Genomic DNA, 21712 nt, shown 5'->3' with positions numbered 1-21712 from the left:
AACTTACAGTAATTGCAGACAGCTGGTGTTAATAACAGTGCTTAGTCCACTGTACTACAGGCTCTTATTACTTTACTTTCTCAGTTATTCAAGTGAGTCCTGAGTTCAAATCCTTTTTTCCATCTCCCGGGGTTTTCAGGAAGTCGGACATCTGTCTTTGAAATTCAATTTAGGGTTGAAATGAGTAACCGAATCACAGAGGTGGAAGGGACTTTGGAGGTCTTCTAGTCCAGCCCCCTGCTCAAACAGGACACACCATTTCAGACAAACGGTAGAGATCTTAACTTCATCCCATCCTTCCTCCACAGGCAACAGGTAATCCTCAATTTACAACCAGAACTTCCATGACTGAGTCGATGTGGTTGTTCAGGGAGTCGTTATATGAAAGTCCCAATTTTACAACCCCGAGTGTCCCGCAACCCTTCGGCTGAAGTGCTCCAACGTGGAGGCGGCTGGGTGTACTTTACAATACGTGTGTAGTAGCAGTCTTCCAGCAGAATATGGGAACTTTCGGAGTCGCATGCCAGAATGGTGGGGAGGGCATCCTTCTCCTTCTCTTTCTCCTCTTCTTCCTCTTCCTCTCCATCTCCTCCTCCTCCCTCTGCTCCTTCTGCCCTCCACCTCCTCCTCCTTTTCCTATTCCTTCTTCTCTCCTCCTCCTTTCTCCTCCTCCTGTCCTTCTCTTTTTTCTTCTCTTCTTTTTCTTCCTCACTCTTCTCCTCCTTCTCTTCTTCCTGCTCCTCCTTCTCTCCTTCTCTTTTCTCCTCCTTACTCTCTCATCCTGTCCTCCTCCTTCTCCTCTTCTTCCTGTTCCTCCTTCTCTTCTCCTCCTTTCTCCTCCTTGCTCTCCTCCTCCTGTCCTTCTCCTCCTCCTCTACTTCTTCCTCCTTCTCTCTACCTCCTCCTCTTTTCCTCACTCTTCTCCTCCTGTTCTTCTTGTCTTTTTTTCCTCCTCCTCCTCTTTTTCCCTTGTTTTTCTCCTCCTCACTCTTCTCCTCCAGTCCCCCCTCCTCCTCCTCCTCCTCCTCCTCCTTTCTCCTCCTCCTCCTTTCTCCTCCTCTTCTCTCTCTTCCTCCTGTCTTTATCTTTATCTTTATCTTTTATTAGATTTGTATACCGCCCTTCTCCTTTCGGGCTCAGGGCGGTGAACAGCCAAAATAAAAACATTTGTACACAAAAGTTAAAATAATTTTTAAAAATAATTAAATGAAATTTGGCCCATTTCAATTAAAATCAGTATCAAACGTTAAAACCAACATGGAATCAGGCCAGCCCGGCTAACTGGAAAAAGTAAGTTTTTAGGGCCCGACGAAAAGTCTGGAGGTCTGGGGTCACTCGTATCTCTGGGGGTAGATTGTTCCAGAGGGTAGGTGCCACCACAGAGAAGGCTCTCCCCCTGGGGGTCGCCAGCTGACATTGTCTGGCTGATGGCACCCTGAGGAGGCCCTCTCTGTGGGAGTGAACCGGCCAGTGGGAGGCAATTGGTGGCAGAAAGCGGTCCTGTAAGTATCCCGGCCCTAAGCCACGGAGCGCTTTACAGGTGGTCACCAACACCTTGAAGCGCACCCGGAAGTCCACCGGAAGCCAATGCAGCTCACGCAGGAGAGGTGTCACATGGGAGCGCTCCGTCGCTCCCATAATCCCCCGCGCGGCCGCATTTTGCACCAGTTGGAGTTTGCACCACCTGTCTCTCTCCTCCTCTTCTTTTTCCTTTTTTCCTTCTCCTCTTTCTCCTTCTCCTCCCCCTTGGTTGTCAGCATGGACAAACAGAGGTGTGGTTGAAAGTGGGGTGACAACTTCACAGGTATTTTTATGACAACTCCTGTGCTGGATAACAGTGGTGGGGGTGGCGAGGGTTTTTTTTAGCTGGGCTGACAATCCCATTGGGTTGGAGAAGGGGAGGAATGGCAGGTGTCTGAACACCTGGCTGGTGGACCACAACTGGATCAGGGTGAGGAGGTTGTGAGATCGAGGCCACAGGAAATGCATGGTATTATCTGAAGCTCCCTCTCAACAGCAGGATAAATAATAAAAGGATATTTTTTTTAAAATGTAAAAAAAAAGAGAGAAAGAGACAGGCTTGGATTGTAGCATCATCAAAGAGGCCTTTACTTTACTTTACTTTTACTTTTATTTGATTTGTATACCGCCCTACTCCCGAAGGACTCAGGGAGGTGAACAGCCAACAACAAAATACATACATACAAATTTTAAAAAGCAGAAATAAAATCGAATTAGTTTGGCCCAGACAGATTAAAACCCCAATCAATTTAAAACAAATTTAAACTTTGAGTATTAAAAATATTTTAAAAATATTAAAATATTAAAATTGTTTAAAAAGAGGGAGAAAGTTACGCCAGGCCCGCCTGGTGAAATAAAAAGGTCTTGAGAGCGCGGCGGAAGGTGCGCAGATCCGGGATCCTCCGTAACTCCACGGGGAGCTTGTTCCAGATAGTAGGGGCCCCCCACAGAGAAGGCTCTCCCCCTGGGCGCCGCCAGTCGATATTGTTTGGCCGACGGCACCCAGAGGAGCCCCTCTCTATGAGAGCGTACCAGCCGGTGGGAGGCTATTGATGGTAGTAGGCCCATGATGGCGAACCTATGGCACGGGTGCCACAAGTGGCACGTGGAGCCATATCAGTGGGCACGCGAGCTCAGCTCCGGCATGCATGCGTGCGCCGGCCAGTGATTTTCCGGCCTTCTGAGCCCACCAGAAGTCAGGAAACATGCTGTTTCTTGACTCTGGAGGGCCTCTGGGGAGGTGGGGAAGGCTGTTTTTGCCCTCCCCAGGCTCCTAGAAAGGCTCTGGAGCCTGGGGAGAGTGAAAAACAGGCCTACCGGGCCATCACGTGCCAAAAGCGGGGGGGGGGAAACATGGGGCACATAGAATTATGGATGTGGGCACACATGCGTGTGACCCCCCCTGCACTCCCCCCGCTTTTGGCACGTGATGGCAAAAAGGTTAGCCATCACTGTAGTAGGCGGTCCCGCAAGTACCCAGGTCCTGAGGCCATGGAGCACTTTAAAGGTGGTAACCAAAACCTTGAAGCGCACCCGGAAGACCACCGGGAGCCAGTGCAGCTCGCGCAGGAGGGGTGTTACATGGGAGCGCCATGTCGCTCCCATTACCACCCACGCGGCCGCACTCTGCGCCAGAGAGTGGGAGCCCCATGTAGAGAGCATTGCAGTAGTCCAGGCGGGAGGTATAGGCCATTTTGAGGTATGTGTTGGGGGTGGTGGTTTGGGACAATACTGCTGCACACAATCTCCCCGTACACTCAAAAACGTCTCCTCCATCACCCCTGCCTCAGTTTCCCATTTGATATCCGCAGAACATAAAAAAAACTACCCAAAGCATTTTTAGGGCAGTTGTTGTAGGGTTTTCGGGAACAAAACTCCGCATTGGTGACAGGAAAGGCATCCGGCCCTTAAAACACTCTGCTAGCTCCATTGCTCAGACTCCACCCGGCGAGGGATTATGGGTTCCTTAAAAGATGATGATTTTAGGGGTTTGGGGGAAATTGGACATCTGTCTTGGAAACTCGCTTCGGGGGGCTTTGAGACCAAGATATCAGTGAGAGGATATGTATCAGTGATGGATAACCTTTTTGCCGTTGTGTGCCAAAAGCGGGGGGAAGCGGGGGGGTTACGTGCATGCATGGCCACACCCATAATTCAATGCACCCCACCCCCACACACATGCGCCTGCGACCCCCCCACACTCCCCCCGCCTTTGGCACGCGATGGCACGGTGGGCCCGGTAGGCCAGTTTTTCGCTCTCCTCAGGCTCGAGAAGCTTTCTAGGAGCCTGGGGAGAGCAAAAACTGCCTTCCCCACCCCTCCGGAGGCCGGAAACAGCCTGTTTGCCGACTTCCGGTGGGCCCGGACGGCCCGAAAATCAGCTGGCTAGCACACGCATGCGTGCTGGAGCTGAGCTAGGGCAATGCTCGCGTGCCCACAGATATGGCTCCGCATGCCACCTGTGGCACGCATGCCATAGGTTCACCATCACGGATATATATCTATATATAAAAGAAAAGGAAGCGTTATATTTAATTTCCCATGTGGTGGAAGAGACACAGGAGGAAAAAGGGAGGAAGATGAGGGTGTCAGGTTTTCAGGCCGTCTTCAAATAAATTGCGTCTCAAACAAAGTGTTTTTTTGAAACAAACTTCCATTTTATTTAGCATGCATTTATCCTAGTGCTGACAGAGGGAAATCACAACAGTAAACTACCCTACCGCAGCCTTCTCCCACAGGCTGCAGCTTGACTCACTGACTCGAGCTGCGTATCTCTTAGCTCACTTTCTCCTAACCCAGCATTGCTGGAAATGCCCAGCATTGTAGCAAAACTCAAAAAAAAGGGACTTTTCTAACATGGTTTTTTCCTCGGCTGAATTTCTTGGCTCCGTCAGGTTTTTTTTTTTCCAGTAGATCCGTTTGGAAAAAGGCTCGTTCGATGTATATATATATATTTTCATTTAATTCATCAAAAAGATCTATCAATAGCCAGGCGGCCCTGCCCTTCCTAAGCCCGTTTTAATAGTGGCGACCTATTAAATCAGCTTAATCGGGGAAATCCAGCATCAGACAGTCTAATCTGGACCCCGGCGTGTGCTTTCATCTCTCCTAATCTCCTGGTGTATCGAGACTTTAATGCTTTGTGATCCCTAATCAGGTTTGTTCTAATCTCATTTGTACATATGCATATTTTAAGCCGCTTTCTGCTTAGCAGGCAGCACGCCTGTCTCCATCTGTAAATGCGGCCTAGCAGCCAATTTTCAGGCCTGTCTTTCCCACAACTTGCTGCCCACCCAAAGATGGGCTAAACCAGGCATCGGCAACCTGTGGCTCCGGAGCCGCATGTGGCTCTTTCACCCCTCTGCTGCAGCTCCCTGTCACTCAAAATATGCGTCACAACCGCCAATGTGCGACACCCAGCGGCACATGATTTATTGAGCTTTTCAACCGCCAGTAGGCCAACCATGAATAAATCCAAGAAAAGAAAAATTTCAGAAGAAAACAGAAGGTTTAATTCAACTACGTATGCTAATTTTGTGGCCCTCAAGAAATAGTCAGGGACGGGAAGGGTTTTGTGGCTCCCGGTGTTTTCTTTTCTGTGGGAAACGGGTCCAAATGGCTCTTTGGGTGTTTAAGGTTGCAGACTCCTGAGCTAAACGGACAGAGAAGGAAAAAAAAAAAAAGAGAGAGCAAAATCTGTGTTTCTTTCAGGGAAGGAAATGGCTGCTGGGGAATTCTGGGAATTGAAGTCCACACCTCATAAAGTTGCTGTTGTGGCTCCGTTACCTGAGCCTGTGTCATCGGCAGGAGAGGACTCCGAGAGTGAAGGAGAGGAGTTGGCAAGGCCTCTCTCTCCAGGACCCTTCGGTGTCCGCCGAAGGGCAAGAGATAGGGCCGGGGCCAAGCACATCCACGGAGCCACAGATGGACAGTGATGAGGGTAATGAGTCTTGGCTGGATCCACGCCAGCGTCACAGAGATAAGTGCGTGCAACAGAAGAAAAGGCGTGCCCGAGATTAGGCTGAGTCACTGGACCACACCCCACAGGATATAAAAGGGAGTGTGGTGGCCAGTCAAACCTTGTGACGAACAAAGCTGAAAGCTTCCACGCCATTCTGCATTGCCGGACTTTTTGCTATAGACTTTGCTGGATTATCTCTGGACTTGATTGACTCCGTAATTATTGAGCTGTTTCTTTTGATGTACCAGGAGTGGAGAGAAGTTATCTCTCCTCTTCGTAAATAATATACTCTTGGCAGGCAGCCACTAGGTTGTTGTCAAGTTCCGTTATCATAAGGAAAAGGATTTTGCCAGCTGGTTTGGTCTTTAACTCTTGAACGTCTGTTGGTGTGTGTGCGTGGGGACAAAACAGTTGCCCCAGGTTGAGAAATGTGGGTTTAAAGCCTCTTTAAAATCGTCTAAAAATGTTGCAAGTTGGTGTTTTTGTGTGCGTGTCTGTTCTAGCAAGAAATCAGTTAACAAAGTTGGAAGGGACCTTGGAGATTATCTACTCCAACCCCCTGCTCCCGCAGGAGACCTGTACTAGGGATTCGAACCGCCGAACTGCCCACCTTTCTGATCGACAAGCTCAGTGTCTTAGCCACTTGAGCCGCCTAATTAGTCAGTCATCAACTTTTATCCAGGCGGTCCTCGACTTATGACCTCAGCCTACGACCAAAATTGTCGTGGCTAACTGAACGCGTTTGTGAAGGGGAGTTCTGCCCCATTTGACGGCTTTTCTTGCCCCCGTTGTTAAGTGAATCGCTGCGGTTGTTTAACTTAGTAACATGGGTGTGAAGGGAATCTGGTTTTACCCGGGCGTTTTACTCCCATTTTGTGACCATTCTTGCTGCCGTTGCTAAGTGAATCGCTGCCGTTGTTAAGTCAGTAATCCGGTTGATAAGTGAATCTGGCTTCCGCATTAGAAGGTCGCAAAAGGGGATCGTGACCCCAGGAGATGGGGAGTTCTAGTTCCACCTTAGGCGTGAAAGCCAGCTGGGTAACTTTGGGCCAATCACCAGGAGATGGGGAGTTCTAGTTCCACCTTAGGCGTGAAAGGCGTGAAAGCCAGCTGGGTGACTTTGGACCAATCACCAGGAGATGGTGAATTCTAGTTCCACCTTAGGCGTGAAAGCCAGCTGGGTGACTTTGGACCAATCACCAGGAGACGGTGAGTTCTAGTCCCGTCTTAGACACGAAATTAAATAAATAAACAAATAAACATCTGTTTCATCATTTTTATTCTACCTTGGAGAAGCGGGCAATGCTGATATACAGAGCACAGGAGAGGGGGCAGCGGTTCCCCCAGGGCCTTTTAGGTCTGGGGGTAGATGCGTGAGGGGGAGGGGCAGTCTCGGAGAGCAGGCCATCCGGTCTTCGAAAGAGTTACTCCTCGTACAAACCTTTAGGCTGGGGAAGAAAGGAACAAAAAGGTGAGGAAGGAAGGAAGGAAACGACTGAGTTGGCTTAGGGTTATGGGTAGGGGAAGGGTTAGAGTTAGGGTTAGGAATAGGGTTAGGTTTAGAGTTGGGGTAGAGTTTAGGGTTAGGGGAAGGATTAGGGTCAAAGTTAGGAGTAGGGTTAAGGTTAGGGTTAGGGGTAGAGTTAGCGGTAGGGATAGGGGTAGGAGTAAGAGTAAGGTTAAGGTTAAGGAATAGGAGTAGGGTTAAGGTAAGGGTAGGGTAGAGGTAGAGTTAGGGGTAGGAGTAGGAGTAGGAGTAAGAGTACGATTAAGGTTAGAGGTAGGATTAAGGTGAAGGTAGGGATGGGATAGGGATAGGAGTAGGAGTAAGAGTAGGGTTAAGGTTAGGGGTAGAGGTAGAGGTAGAGTTAAGGGTAGGAGTAGGAGTAAGAGTAGGGTTAAGGATAGGGGTAGGTAGGGTTAGGAGTAAGGTTAATGTTAGAGGTAGGATTAGGGTTAAGGTAGGGATAGGGTAGAGTTAGAGGTAGGAATAGGGGTAGGAGTTAGGGGTGGGGGTAGGAGTAGGAGTAAGAGTAAGGTTAGTGGTAGGGGTAGAGTTGGGGTAGGGGTCGGAGTAGGAGTAAGAGTAGGGTTAAGGTTAGGGGTAGGGATAGGTAGGGTTAGGAGTAAGGTTAATGTTAGAGGTAGGATTAGGGTTAAAGTAGGGATAGGGTAGAGTTAGGGGTAGGAGTAGGAGTAGGAGTAGGAGTAAGGTTAGTGATTGGGTAGAGTTAGGAGGTGGGGGTAGGAGTTGGAGTAAGAGTAAGGTAGGGGTAGAGTTAGGGGTAGGGGTAGGAGTAGGAGTAAGAGTAGGGTTAAAGTTAGTGGTAGGAATAGAGTTAAGGGTAGGTGTAGGGTTAGTGGTAGAGGGAGGGCTAGGGTAAGATTAGGATTAGAGTTAGGATTAGAGTTAGGAGTAGAGTTAAGGTTAGAGGCAGGGATAGGGTTAGGGGGTTAGGGTTAGTCTCTCTTAAGGGCAGGTCCTCACCTTCACCCCAATGTCACGACTTTTGGCTCTCAGCTTGTTGACCTGGGATTCTGCGATGTCGGCCCTCTCCTCAGCTTCGTCCAATTCGTGCTGAACCTTCCGGAATTTGCCCAGGTTGTTGTTGGCTTGCTCCTCCTGTGGAGAACCGAGAAGGGATGCACTGAAAATTACAGAGAACTTCCACCTCTGAGGAGCTCCCACTACCATGTTGCTCCAGAGACAATCAAGATCCAATTTCCCATTAAAAATGTTTGACGCATTTCAGGTAGTCCTCAATTTATGACCGTTTGCTTCAAAACCGTTTGAAGTCACAAAGGTGCCAGGGGGGAAAAAAAGTGATTTACGACCAGTCCTCACACTTATGACCACCACATTATTATTTACTTTATTCATTAAACATGAAATTCAGGCAACTGTTTAATTAACAATTTAATTATCAGTTAACTGTTCAACCACCATATTATTATTATTATTATTATTATTATTATTATTATTATTATTATTATTATTATTATTATTATTATTATTATTATTATTATTATTACCACCTTTAGAGCACTCCATGGCTTAGGGCCTGGTTATTTACGGGACCGCCTCCTGCCGCAAACGGCCTCCCACCGGCCGGTACGCTCTCACAGAGAGGGACTCCTCCGGGTGCCGTCGGCCAAACAATGTCGGCTGGCGGCCCCCAGGAGGAGAGTCTTCTCTGTGGGGGCATCTACTATCTGGAACGAGCTCCCCCTGGAGATACGGAGGATCCCGGAACTACGCACCTTCCGACGCGCTCTCAAGACCTTTTTATTTCACCAGGCTGGTCTGGCCTAACCTCTCCCATTCTCTTTTTAATGTAAATTTTAATGTAAATTTTAATTTGTTCTTAACCTGGGGTTTTAAATTTGTCTTGGGCTAAATTGATTTAATTCCATTTTACTTCTGCTCTTAAATTTTTGTATTCTATGTGTTTCATCTTGTGCCTGTTCACCGCCCTGAGTCCTTCGGGAGTAGGGCGGTATATAAATCAAATCAAATGAAAATGAAATGAAATTATTATTATTATTATTATTATTATTATTATTATTATTATTATTATTATTGACACTTGACTATTGAAGTACAGCATATTTACGACTGTCCATAAGCAGTTTCAAAATGAAATTGGGTTATAATATTCTTCATTTTACAAGCATTTGAAAAAAGTGGGCTGAAAAAAGTGACTTTTCTCGCATTTACAGCTCTGTGTGTGTTGGGGGCGTGGTCCTCGCACCCACAACGTCTGGCCTCTGGAGGGCCTCCAGGGGGGCGGGGGAGGTGATTTTCGTCCTCCCCAGGCTCCAAGAAAGCTTCTGGAGCCCGGGGAGGGCGAAAAAATGGGCCTACCAGGCCTACCAGAAGTCTGGAAATGGGCCATTTCCAGCCTCCGGAGGCTTCAGGGAAGTCTGCTAGGCCCAAAACAGGGTGCGGGGGGCATGCGCGGGGGAATGGGGCACAGGGGGCATTGAACTATGGATGTGAGCACACGCGCGCACGACCCCTCTGCACTCCCCCCGCTTTTGGCACACGACGGCAAAAAAGTTAGCCATCACTGGTATAGAGTCTCCTGCTCGAGCAAGGGGCTGGACTAGAAGACTTCCAAGGTCCCTTCCAGCTCTATTCGGATTCGGATTATCTCGAGGTCCCCATATCACATGATCAAAATTTGGGTATTTGGCAAATAGCAGGCTGCAGTCTCTTGGGGTCATGTCATCATCCTTGATGACCTTCTCCCAAAACTTCTCACAAGAAACATTAACAGGGAAAGCCGGATTCATTTAACGACCGTGCGATTTGCTTAATGACTGCATGAAAAAAAGGTAAAAAAAAAACCCGAGCATGACTTGCTTAATGACCTCATCGCGGAGGAGTCGTAAGTCGAGGACTATCTGTACTAATGTTGAGGGGGTGAGAGAGGAGGTTTGGATGAGGGTCCTGATAGGTCATCACGATTGAGGTGACCATCGATGTTCCGAGATGGGAAAGGAAGGCCAACTTCTCCAGCTCAGCATCCTGAGATGGGCTAAAATAAACTAGGATGAGTGATAAACCAGGATGGTCCCAAGGAAGACGGAAAGATGGACGCTACTTACCGCCTCCTCTGCTTGCCTCTTGTAAGCCTTCACCTTCAACTGGAGCTTGTCAACCAGGTCTTGGAGACGGAGCAGGTTCTTGCGATCCTCCTCCGTCTAAGGAACCGGAAGAGAATGAGATGGAGAGATCAGGGTTTGTTTGGCGGCAGCAAAAAGTGGATTTATACCACCGAGTTTAAATAAGAACTCGCCCTGGGTCGCATCACCAGCTCTTAATTATTTGGAAGCATTTGTCAAATGGACAAAAAAATGGTATTTTTAAAGGAAATCCTTCTCTAAACCATGGTTACATTCTAGCCTAGATGGGGAAATGTTGCTGTGTTCTGAATCTAGGGCAGTGTTTCTCAATCTTGTGTACTTTGAGATGGGTAGACTTCAGCTCCCAGAATTCCCCAGCCAGCTTTGTCTAGAAGAAGAATTCTAAAGTACCCAAGATTGAGGAAATACTGTTCTAGAGTATTCTGGAATAGTGGGAGTGGAAGTCCACCCATCTTAAAGTACCCACAGTTGAGGAAACACTATTCTAGAGTATTCTTGAATTCTGGGAGTTGAAGTCCACCCATCTTAAAGTACCCAAGCTGAGGAAACACTATTCGAGGGTATTCTGGAATTCTGGGAGTGGAAGTCCACCCATCTTAAAGTATCCGAGGTTGAGGAAACAATATTCTAGAGTATTCTGGAATTCTGGGAGTGGAAGTCCACCCGTCTTAAAGTACCCAAGGCTGAGGAAAGACTATTCTAGAATATTCTGGAATTTTTGGAGTGGAAGTCCACCCGTCTTAAAGTACCCAAGGCTGAGGAAACACTATTCGAGGGTATTCTGGAATTCTGGAAGTGGAAGTCCACCCATCTTTTTTTTTTTTTTTTTTTTTAATTTGATTTATATGCCGCCCTTCTCCGGAGACTCAGGGCGGCTTACAATGCGTTAAGCAATAGCCTTCATTCTTTTGTATATTTTATACAAAGTCAGCTTATTGCCCCCACAAACTGGGTCCTCATTTCACCTACCTTAGAAAGGATGGAAGGCTGAGTCAACCTTGAGCCTTGGAGAGATTCGAACCAGCAGAAATTGCAGGCAGCTGTGTTAATAACAGGGTGCACTAAACCCTTGTACTATCAAGGCTCTTAAAGTATCCGAGGTCGAGGAAACAATATTCTAGAGTATTCTGGAATTTTGGGAGTTGAAGTCCACCCGTCTTAAAGTACCCAAGGTTGAGGAAACACTATTCTAGAGTATTCTGGAATTCTGGGAGTGGAAGTCCACCCGTCTTAAAGTACCCAAGGCTGAGGAAAGACTATTCTAGAATATTCTGGAATTTTGGGAGTGGAAGTCCACCCGTCTTAAAGTACCCAAGGCTGAGGAAACACTATTTGAGGGTATTCTGGAATTCTGGGAGTGGAAGTCCACCCATCTTAAAGTATCCGAGGTCGAGGAAACAATATTCTAGAGTATTCTGGAATTCTGGGAGTGGAAGTCCACCCGTCTTAAAGTACCCAAGGCTAAGGAAAGACTATTCTAGAATATTCTGGAATTTTGGGAGTGGAAGTCCACCCGTCTTAAAGTACCCAAGGCTGAGGAAACACTATTCGAGGGTATTCTGGAATTCTGGAAGTGGAAGTCCACCCATCTTAAAGTATCCGAGGTCAAGGAAACAATATTCTAGAGTATTCTGGAATTTTGGGAGTTGAAGTCCACCTGTCTTAAAGTACCGCAAGGTTGAGAAACACTATTCTAGAGTATTATTTTACCTCATGGAATTTTCTTTGGATGGACAAAATGTTATATTTTATAAGATTCCAGGGTGGGAAATGCAGTTCAATCCATCCAACCAACCCCAAATTCTTCATCCCACCCATTTTAGAGGGGTGCCTCAAAAGCTTTGTTGAAGTCACCATGTCCGATCCACCCATTCCACACAAAAACTTGGCTTCAGAACCAGGTTGTAACAGAACCAGTCAGGTTAACCTGTATCTCCTCACCTGGTAGGTGAGCTCCTTGATGCGTCTCTCACACTTGCGCATCCCTTTGACGTTCTCCGCATTGCGTTTCTGCTCCCCTTCCAGCTCGTTCTCCAGCTCTCGCACTCGGGCCTCCAGTTTCTGAAGCTGCTTCTTGCCGCCCTTGAGGGCCAGCTGCTCCGCCTCATCCAGACGCAACTGGAGGTCCTTGATGGTCTGCTCCATGTTCTTCTTCATCCTCTCCAGGTGGGCGCTGGTGTCCTGTTCCTTCTTCAGCTCCTCCGCCATCATGGCCGCCTGCCCCGTTCAAGAGGACGAGAGAAAAAGATGTCCACCAGGCTTCACTCTTTGCATGAATTGGGAATTTAGTCCTAAACTCAAAGGCTAATTATTCATGTCAACATTACGGGTCTTCTTTTGATGCTCCTGGTGGACCAAATCAAAGGAGGACCTGGAGATGTGCCTTATTTCAGATTTTAGATCTCCACGACTTGTGACCATAATTGAGCCCAGAATTATAGTCGTTACACATTGTGGTTAAATGCATTGGTGGTATTCAGCCAGTTCTATCCAGTTTGGGCAAACCGGTAGTGGCGGCTGTGGGAAGCTCCGCCCACCCACCCGGACATCATCACATCCTGTTTTTGACGCTCTGCGCGCTCACATTTGCGAACCGGTAGTGAAGGTAAGTGAATACCACCCCTGGTTAAGTGGATCGCTTCTTCAGCTCCTCTGCCATCATAGCTGTTCAAGAGGACAATGGAGAAACGTGTCCACCAGACAGAAGGACATGATTTTAGATTGGGGAGACCTCTCATATGTTTACTCCTTCCAAGAATTGATCATATTCGTGTGAAGATTATGATTGGGGGGTCATCAAAGCAAAGGAAAACCTGTTGATGTGTCTCAATTCATGGACTTTCGATCTCCTTATTATTAAAATCAGGAGAAAGTGGAGGTATTTTGGCCCCACGGGGTTGTTATGGAGAAGAGGGGAGATCCTGCCCCATGGACACCCCATGGTCAGCCTTGCTTTCTCTTTCACACATAACTTTTGTCCTCGTCCTTCATCACAGGGTCTTCTGAAATCAGCTTTATGGGTGTAAGGAAGAGAGGTGTGCTGGAGGGTATCAGAGGTGGTATTCAGGCGGTTCGGACCAGTTCAGGTGAACCGGTAGTAGCGACCTGCCCGGGCGCAATCCCATCCTATATCGCTGTCGTGTGGACAGCACACACGAGTGAATTCCCGTGTTGTTTGACACTGCATGCATGTCCAGACGGCACACGTGAGCGAACAAATTCCTGTGTTGTTTGACGCCGCACCACTCACATTTCCGGTGCTGGGCGAACCGGTGGTGACAGAATATGAAGCCCACTTCTGGGGGGTATGCGTGGAAGAGGGAGACCAGAACCTATACACCTTTCCTCAGTGAATGCCATTTTTTTAGCTCTTGTTTTTTTCATAAAGAAAGCAAAGATTTTATCTCAGGTTCATCTATAACTCATAAACTATTCTTGGACGTTAAAGAAAGGGCTGCCGTGTGAGTTGATCTCAAAACACGATCCTATGATCCTTTCCGAGTTAATAATAGCCGTCAAAGATAGCATGACATTAATTTAGTAATAATAAACCCCTGTGCACAATGAAGGCAATCTGTTCCAAATTAACCACTCCTGTTTTCTGTTATCCGATACCAGGTTGGGTCTGCAAGGATCGAAGTGGCCAGAAGATGGCAGTAAAGAGAGACAGAAAATTCCCCTTTGCTGCCATCTGCTGGTCACTTACTGTAGATAGTTGCAGCCCCAAAACCGATGCTTTCTAAATAGCTCTTCATTGGAATTAGTGCTTGCTTGGAAAAGTAGATGCGCTAAAAGTGTCACTCACGTCTGTGATAGCTTTCTTAGCCTTCTCTTCAGCATTTCTGCATTCCTGAATGGTATCTTCCATCTCTGTCTGCAGCTGGGAGAGGTCGGACTCCATCTTCTTTTTCTGGTTGATAAGACTGGTATTCTGCGGGGAGGAGAGGAGGAAGGGAGGAAGGAAAGAAGGAAGAAAGGAAGGAGAGGAGGAGGAAGGGAAGGGAGAAAGAAAGGAGGAAGGAAGGAAAGAGAGAAGGAAGGAAACAAAAAAAGAAGGAGAGGTAGAGATAGAGATAGAGGTAGGAGAGGAGGGGAGAGGAAAGGAGAAGAGAAGAGAGAAAAAAGAGGAAGAAGTTAAGAAAAGGGAGAGGAGGGAAGAGGAGAAGAGAAGAGAAAAAAGAAAGGAAGAGGAGAGAAGGAAAGGGAGAGGAGGGAAGAGAAGAGAAGAGAGAAAAAGAAAGGAAGAAATTAAGAAAAGGGAGAGGAGAGGAGAGGAGAGGGGAGGGGAGAGGAGAGGAAAAGAGAAGAAGAAAAGAAGAGAAAAAGGAAGGAAGAAGTTAAGGAGAGGAGGGGAGAAGAAAAGAGAAGAGAAGAGAGAAAAAGAAAGGAAGACGTTAAGAAAGGGGAGAGGAGAGGAAGGGAGGGGAAGGGAAAGGTGAGGAGAAGAGAAGAGAAGAGAAGAGAAGAGAAGAGAAGAGAAGAGAAGGGAGAGGAGAGAAGAGGAGGGGAGAAGAAAAGAGAAGAGAAGAGAGAAAAAGAAAGGAAGACGTTAAGAAAGGGGAGAGGAGAGGAGAGGAAGGGAGGGGAAGGGAAAGGTGAGGAGAAGAGAAGAGAAGAGAAGAGAAGAGAAGAGAAGAGAAGAGAAGAGAAGAGAAGAGAAGAGAAGAGAAGAGAAGAGAAGAGAAGAGATCAACAGAGTCTTTAATTTCTGGAACGTGACATAGTGGAAATAATTTCACGGAAGCAGGACCAGGAGGGCATCTCTCTTGGCTCCTCCCAACCCCGGAGGAGCTTGGAGAACGTCTGTTTCCGTGCTGTCAGATCGTCCTTACCTGGGTGTGAAGGAGCTGGACTCTTTCACTGGTTTCGATGAGTTCCTGTTCCGCCAGTTTCCGGGCCCTTTCCGTCTGCTCCACCACGGCTCGCAACTCCTCCAGCTCAGCCTGGAGCAGGTTGTTCCTTCGCTCCACGATGGCGATGTTTTCCTTCAGGTCCTCGTTGGCTCGGATCGCGTCGTCCAGCTGTATGTGAGTGTCCTAGGAAGAAGAGAAGGAGAGGTGGAACGAGCAAAGGGGGAAAGCTGAACTGGAACCATGCTGGAGACGGACGGACAGACGGATGGATGATTGGATGGATGGGTGGGAGGGAGGGAGGAAAGAAAGAAGGAAGGAAAAGAGCATGAGAAGGAAAGGAGGAAGGAAGGAAAAAAGAAAGGAAGGAAGATGGAAGGAAAAGAAAGAAGGGAGAGTGGAAGGAAGGAAGAAGGGGAGGGTGGGAGAGTGGATGGGAGGGAGAGGGAGGAAAGTAGGGACGAAGGAAGGAAGGAGAAGAGGGGAGAGGAAGAGAGGAAGGAAGGAAGGAAGGAGAAGATGAGGAAGGAAGGAAAGGAAGGAAAGAACTGAGGAAGGCAGGAAATAGACAAAGAATCCTTGTGTGATGCAAGGAAGAAAGGGAGGAAAGGGAGGGAGGGAGGAAGGAAAGAAGGGAGAGAGATGGAGGGAAAGAGGAAAAAAGTATGGGAGGGAGGGAGGGAAGAAAAAAGGAAGGAAAATGGAAGGAAGAAAAGAAAGGGAGGGAGGAAGACAGGAAGGGAGTAAGGAAAGAACGGAGGAGGGAAGAAGGGAGGGAGGCAGGAAGGAAGGAGGAAGGAAGGAAAGAAGTGAGGAGGGAAAGAGAGGAAGGAAAGAAGGAAGGAAGGCAAGAAGGGAGGGAGGGAGGAAGGCAGGAAGGAGGAAGGAAAAGAAGTAAGGGAGGGAGGAGGGAAGGAGAGGAAGTGGAAGGAAGGAAGGAAGGAAGGAAGGAAGGAAGGAAGGAAGGAAGGTCCTCCACCAGATCAACATCCAGGCCGTACCTTCAGGTAGCCTTGCAAAGATTTCACTTGCTTCTGAGCTTCGACTGCTATGCGGTTGGCATGGCTGAGTTGAATCTCCATCTCGTTGAGGTCGCCCTCCATCTTCTTCTTGACCCTCAAGGCCTCGTTGCGGCTGCGGGTCTCGGCATCCAAGGAAGCTTGGAGCGAGTCCACCGTCCTGAGGTGATTCCGCTTGGCCTGCTCCATCTCTTCGTCCTTCTCGGCCAACTTGCGCTCCATTTCGGCCTTGATCTGGTTGAACTCCAGCTGAGCTCGGAGGATCTTGCCTTCCTCGTGTTCGAGAGAAGCCTGGAGGTTCGGGGAAAGGTTGGACGAGAGAGAATCCTTAGATCCTGGGTAGCCAACGTGGTGACCGTGATACCAACAGGATCTCAGACACCAACTTGTGGCCTCCAGAAAGCTCCATCACTTCTGGATCATCGTGGCCGCCATTTTGTGAGAAGACAATTCTATCACAGCGGCCATTTTGTCTGCACTTGAGACCAAATTCTCAAGGTTTCTGATGCCCGCAAATATTACTACTCGTATTTCCAGTGAAGAAACTAAAATACAGCTGGTCCTCCACTTACAACAGTTCATTTAGTGACCGTTCCAAGTTACAATGGCACTGGAAAAAGTGACTTGGGACCGTTTTTCACACTTATGACCGTTGCACCTTCCCCACGTTCACGTAGTCAAAATTTGGACACTCCGCAACTGACTCGTATTTACGACAGTTGCAGTGTCCCGGGGTCACGTGATCTCCCTTTAGCGACCTTCCGACGAGCAAATGTCAATGGGGAAGCCAGGTTCACTTAATAATTGTGTTACTAACTTAACAACTTGCAGGGATTCAACTTAACAACCGCGGCAAGAAAGGTCGTAAAATGGGGCAAAACTCACTTAACAACGGACTCGCTCAGCAACAAAAATTTGGGGCTTAATTTTCGCCGTAAGTCGAGGACTGCCTGTACCCAATGAATGGAACTCACTCCCCATAGATGGAGCTATCTATGGTGTGGTAAATTTCTTAATAACCATAAACACAATTGTTTCATCCCTGCTAAGCTTCCAGTCCTTGACTATCGATCAATCAGAATAGAGCTGGAAGGGACCTTGGAGGTCTTCTAGTCCAACCCTCTGTCAACTCGCAAAGCATTTCTAGTCTGCTCTTGAGTTGCCATGGTCAGAAAGAGGGGAGAACTGACAGAGCAATTCAGCTGCCACATTCCACGCATACCTTCCTTCAAGGTTGGATCTCAGATTACCAGAGCCAGTTTGTGAGGCATGGTTTCTACAGCCCATGAAAGTGCCTTGTTGGAGAATGTGATTTATGACACAGCCTGAGAGAAGGGGGAAACGGTCATAGTTGAGCCGTAAATTATGTGCGGCAGAGTTGACTACACTTGAGAAGCTGCCGACATGTTGCTCCTAATAAATAACTGGATTTCTTTTGAAACTTGGCTCGAGGCTCATGAGTTAATTAGGGCATTCATCGGAGCCCTGACACCCGCCTCATACTTTTGAAGATGAGAAGAAATGGAGTCTAGAAAGCACAATGTTGCTTTGGCCACCATTTTGAGTTCTTCACCGACATTCCGAAGGTCCTCCTGAAGCCCGGGAAGAACTCAACTGAAAACAAAATGGTGGAGAACTTGAGTTGAGGTTGCTGGTTTTTCACAGCCCGGAGGACTTCTCACCTCAGCTTCCTCAAGAGCCGCCTGCAGCTCCAACTTCTCAGCCTCCAGCCCCTTCCGCGTCTTCTCAAGCTCATTGATGGTCTTGCCAGTGGTTCCGAGCTGCTCGGTGAGATCCGAAATCTCCTCTGTACGAAAAGACAAGAAAATGTTGGAAGCAATGCCTAGAAATAAGGAGGCTCTCAACGTGAAGGGGATGGACCCACCTTGCAAGTTCTTGTTCTCCCTCTTGATGGTCTCCAGATGTTCCAGAGATTCCTCATAGGCATTCTTCAATTTGAAGAGCTCTGTACTGAGGGACCTGGCCTCTTTCTGAGATGACTCCAGTTCAGTTTGGGACTCCTCAAACTTTTGCTTCCACTCTGACAAGATCTGGGGTGGAGGGAGGAGGAGGAGGAGCAGAAGGAGAAGGAGGAGGAGGAGGAGGAGGAGGAGAAGAAGAAGAAGAAGAAGAAGAAGAAGAAGAAGAAGAAGAAGAAGAAGAAGAAGAAGAAGAAGAAGAAGAAGAAGAAGAAGAAGAAGAAAGTTGTAACTTTGAACAGTTGTTAAGCGATCATTTGTAAGTTGAGCACCACCTGTATACAGGTAGTACTCAACTTACAACCATTCGTTTAGTGACCGTTCAAAGTTACAACAGCTTGGGAAAAAAGTGACGACCATTTTTCACATGACTGTTGCATTATCCACACGGTCCCATATTCAACATTCGGACGCTTGGCAACTGACTCGTATTTATGATGGTTGCAGTGTCCTGAGGTCATGTGATCCCCTTTTGCAACCTTCCGACAAGCAAAGTCAATGGGGAAACCACATTCACTTAACAACCATGTCACTCACTTAACAACTGCAGTGATTCCCTTAACGACTGTGGCAAGAAAGGTGGTAAAATGGGGCCAAAACTCACATCACAAATGTCTCACTTAGGAACAGGCATCAATTATGATCGTGTGTCGAGGACTACCTGTGGTCCCTTATTCCCCCACCCCCCGAAGAGTCGGATTGTCCTCATCGTAAGATTTCCCCCCACCCATAATCCTCTGCTCTGTTTCTCCCATGTTCCCCAACATACTTTGTCAAAGTTCCTTTGCTTCTTATCCAGGGCAGCTGCAGCCGCGTTTGAGCGCTCCACATCCACCATGAGATCTTCAATCTCGTTCTGTAGGCGGTGTTTGGTCTTCTCCAGCGAGGAACACTTGGCGTTCACCGCCTCCACCGCTTCTTCGGCATCCTGAAGCCGCTGAGCCAGCTTCTTCCTGATAGGTGAGAAGACGTCCCAATGTCAGTCGGCCCCCATCCCAATGCCATGAAGATGATGGGACACCCAGGCTAAACTGGAAGGTAGGACATTTATGGCTCAACTCAAAGCTAACCAGTTTCTGAGGGAAAGTGAAAGTGAAAGTGAGGAGGTCAGGATGGGGTGGAAGGGAGCCATCTTGGATGTAGAGGGACACAATGAATTGGAGAGGGACGAGGAGGAAAACCGGGATGAGGAGAAAAACCACTCAGGTGATGGATCTTCTCTGGGGACATGGATGAAGATGACGGAGTCACTCACTTGGCCTCCTCCAGTTCCTCTGTTCTCTGGATGGCATCGGTTTCATACTTGGTTCTCCACTGGGCCACCTCTGAGTTGGCCTTGGAGAGCGAGCGCTGGAGCTCAGCTTTGGCCTCTGTTTCTTCTTCGTACTGTTCCCTCAGAAGATCACAGTCGTGGCGGGCCGACTGGAGCGCGTGGGCCAAAGCATTCTTGGCCTAGAGGTGGAGAAGAACGGAGATGCACTGTCAGTGTCTCGTTCTTGGCCTAGCTAGCTCCATTGTTCTGACCTAGGCTTCCCAAGAGCGTGAAGCAGATGCCTTGTCCCGACAAAAAATCCCTTTTTATTAAGCTACTGTGAATTCCTCTCATTCACATCCAGCAAAGTCTTTCAAGGGAGAATTTACAGTCACAGACCTTATCTGGCTTGGAGAGCTGCCAGGTCGATATCTTCAAAACTTGGCAAGGAGCCATGAACCAATTAAGTGAACTAGTTGTCTCCTGCAAACTCCACTCCCCTGTCGCTCCTCTTTTATTCCCTCTGAGAGGGGCCATTCATTGTCCACCTTACTCCCTAGTCGACCCTTGTTCTTTAAGCTGTTCCCTTCGTCTGTGGCCTTACTCCCTAGTCGACCCTTGTTCTTTAAGCTGTTCCCTTTGTCTGGAAACTCTGCGCACACTGGGAACCGGCTCCAGCTGTTCATCTGCCTCACTGATGTCTCACTCCGAAGGCAGCTGATAACTGGCGTACGGCATTTCTGCCTCCGACGCAGAGCCCTCATCAGAGCCTTCCCCAGACTCCAGGACTGTCCCATGTTCCTTCCCAACCTCCTCACTGTCCAAATCTGCTGCCAGCTCCACTGGCAGGCCACAACATCCATCTCTCTCAATTTGTCCCTCGTGACCCTCAGCCTCCATGTGTCTCATGCCTTCGCTTCTTCTTCAAGTTGCCTCTTCAGATCTTCTAGCTGTTGGGTGTAGGTCAACTTTCCCCGTGTCAGCTGGCTGATCAAAGCTTCCTTCTCATCCAACTGGCGGGACAATTCGCCTGGAATTAAAAAAAAAAAAACATAGGCAAGGGAGAATGAAGGACGAAGGTCTCACCAGAAGGCTCGCTTGGCGGTGGACAATTGGTTACAGGTAGTCCTCATGTTAGGACCATAATGGAGCCTGCCTATCATTGGTCCCCACACTATAAAAAAAGATGTTGAGACTCTAGAAAGAGTGCAGAGAAGAGCAACTAAGATGATTAAAGGCCTGGAGGCTAAAACATACAATGAACGGTTGCAGGAACTGGGCATGGCTAGTCTAGTGAAGAGAAGGACCAGGGGAGACAGGATAGCCATCTTCCAATATTTGAGGGGCTGCCACAGAGAGGAGGGGGTCCATCTATTCTCCAAATCACCCTAAGGCCAGACAAGGAATAATGGATGGAAACTGATCAAGGAGAGATTCAACCTGGAAATAAGGAGACATTTTCTGACAGTGAGAACCATCAATCAATGGAACAGAAGTTGCCTTCGGAAGTTGTGGGAGCTTCATCACTGGAAGCTTTCAAGAAGAGACTGGGCTGCCATCTGTCCGAAATGATGTAGGATCTCCTGCTTGGGCGGGGGGGGGGGGATTGGACTAGATGACCTACAAGGTCCCTTCCAACTCTGATAATCTGTAATCTATAATCTATCATGGTGGAAACTCGTAATGGTCGTAAAACAGGGAGGTCAGATCGCTGGTGGTTGTTATGAAAAACACTGGTCATTAAGTGAATCTGAGTCATTAAGTGAACATCACGGTTATTAAGTGAATTGATGGTTTCGTATGGGGACGGTTTCACCAAAATTTGAAAGTGAATTGCCGAGTTTGGGGGGAAATTGTCATAAAACATGGTCACCTGATTGTAGGATAGTGAAAATGACCGCAAATGGACCATGGTTGTTGAGGGTCCATGTGGCCATGTGACCACAGGGGGGTGGCGGCCATTAGAACTTCAAACCCAGGTTGTTGGTGTCCTCCAGGTAGATCTGTCAGAACTTTGAATGGTTGCCGAACAACTGGTTGTAAATTGGGAATTATCTGTATTCTGACAGATTATTCCTCAGGTTTAGTATCTCCAAGAAAGATTGCGACAATTTGTTGGTGAAAGTGGACAATTTTGGAAAAAGAAGACCAAGAGAACAATTGGAGTTCTTAAGGATAAGCGTGTAGAGTTCTCCCATTGCTTACCGTTCTCGGTCTGGAGCTTGGCTCGTTGCGAGGTGAGGTCGTGGACCATGCGTTGAGACTCTTCGGACTTGGCCCGGTGCTCATTCATTTGGTCTTCAAAAGTCCGACACATCTTCTCCAGGTTGGCCTAGAGTTCCAGAAGGAGAAGACATGGTGAAAAAAACTAGAGAAATAGATTTAAATAAAGGATGGGTGGGTGGGTGGGTGGAAGGAAGGAAGGAAGATTGGAAGGAAGAAGGGATGGATGGAAGAATGGATGGATGGATAGATAAAAG

The 21712-nt window shown here is 47.9% G+C and overlaps 1 protein-coding gene across 1 annotated transcript in view; it reads right to left on the bottom strand.

Moving 5' to 3' along the window:
* Positions 1-6744: 6744 nt before the first annotated feature.
* LOC139324756 (myosin-7) overlaps positions 6745-21712 on the bottom strand; it is a 29207-nt gene continuing 14239 nt past the window's right edge. The window contains exons 10-22 of the mRNA XM_070954498.1: positions 21438-21564; positions 20144-20262; positions 19236-19432; positions 18750-18933; positions 17887-18052; positions 17684-17808; positions 15984-16292; positions 14965-15168; positions 13938-14063; positions 12074-12349; positions 10094-10189; positions 7971-8105; positions 6745-6930 (exon numbers count right to left, since the gene is read on the bottom strand). Coding sequence (XP_070810599.1) covers positions 6907-6930; positions 7971-8105; positions 10094-10189; positions 12074-12349; positions 13938-14063; positions 14965-15168; positions 15984-16292; positions 17684-17808; positions 17887-18052; positions 18750-18933; positions 19236-19432; positions 20144-20262; positions 21438-21564 — 2088 coding nt within the window. The 3' untranslated portion in view covers positions 6745-6906. The remainder of the gene's footprint in view (positions 6931-7970; positions 8106-10093; positions 10190-12073; positions 12350-13937; positions 14064-14964; positions 15169-15983; positions 16293-17683; positions 17809-17886; positions 18053-18749; positions 18934-19235; positions 19433-20143; positions 20263-21437; positions 21565-21712) is intronic.

The sequence above is a fragment of the Pituophis catenifer genome, unplaced genomic scaffold (genome assembly GCF_029215685.1).
Source record: "Pituophis catenifer annectens isolate HBS135680 unplaced genomic scaffold, rPitCat1.0.hap2 SCAF_15, whole genome shotgun sequence".
Classification (NCBI taxonomy): domain Eukaryota; kingdom Metazoa; phylum Chordata; class Lepidosauria; order Squamata; family Colubridae; genus Pituophis; species Pituophis catenifer.
The sequence above is the reverse complement of the archived record's forward strand: the minus strand, read 5'-3'. Positions and strand labels throughout refer to the sequence as shown.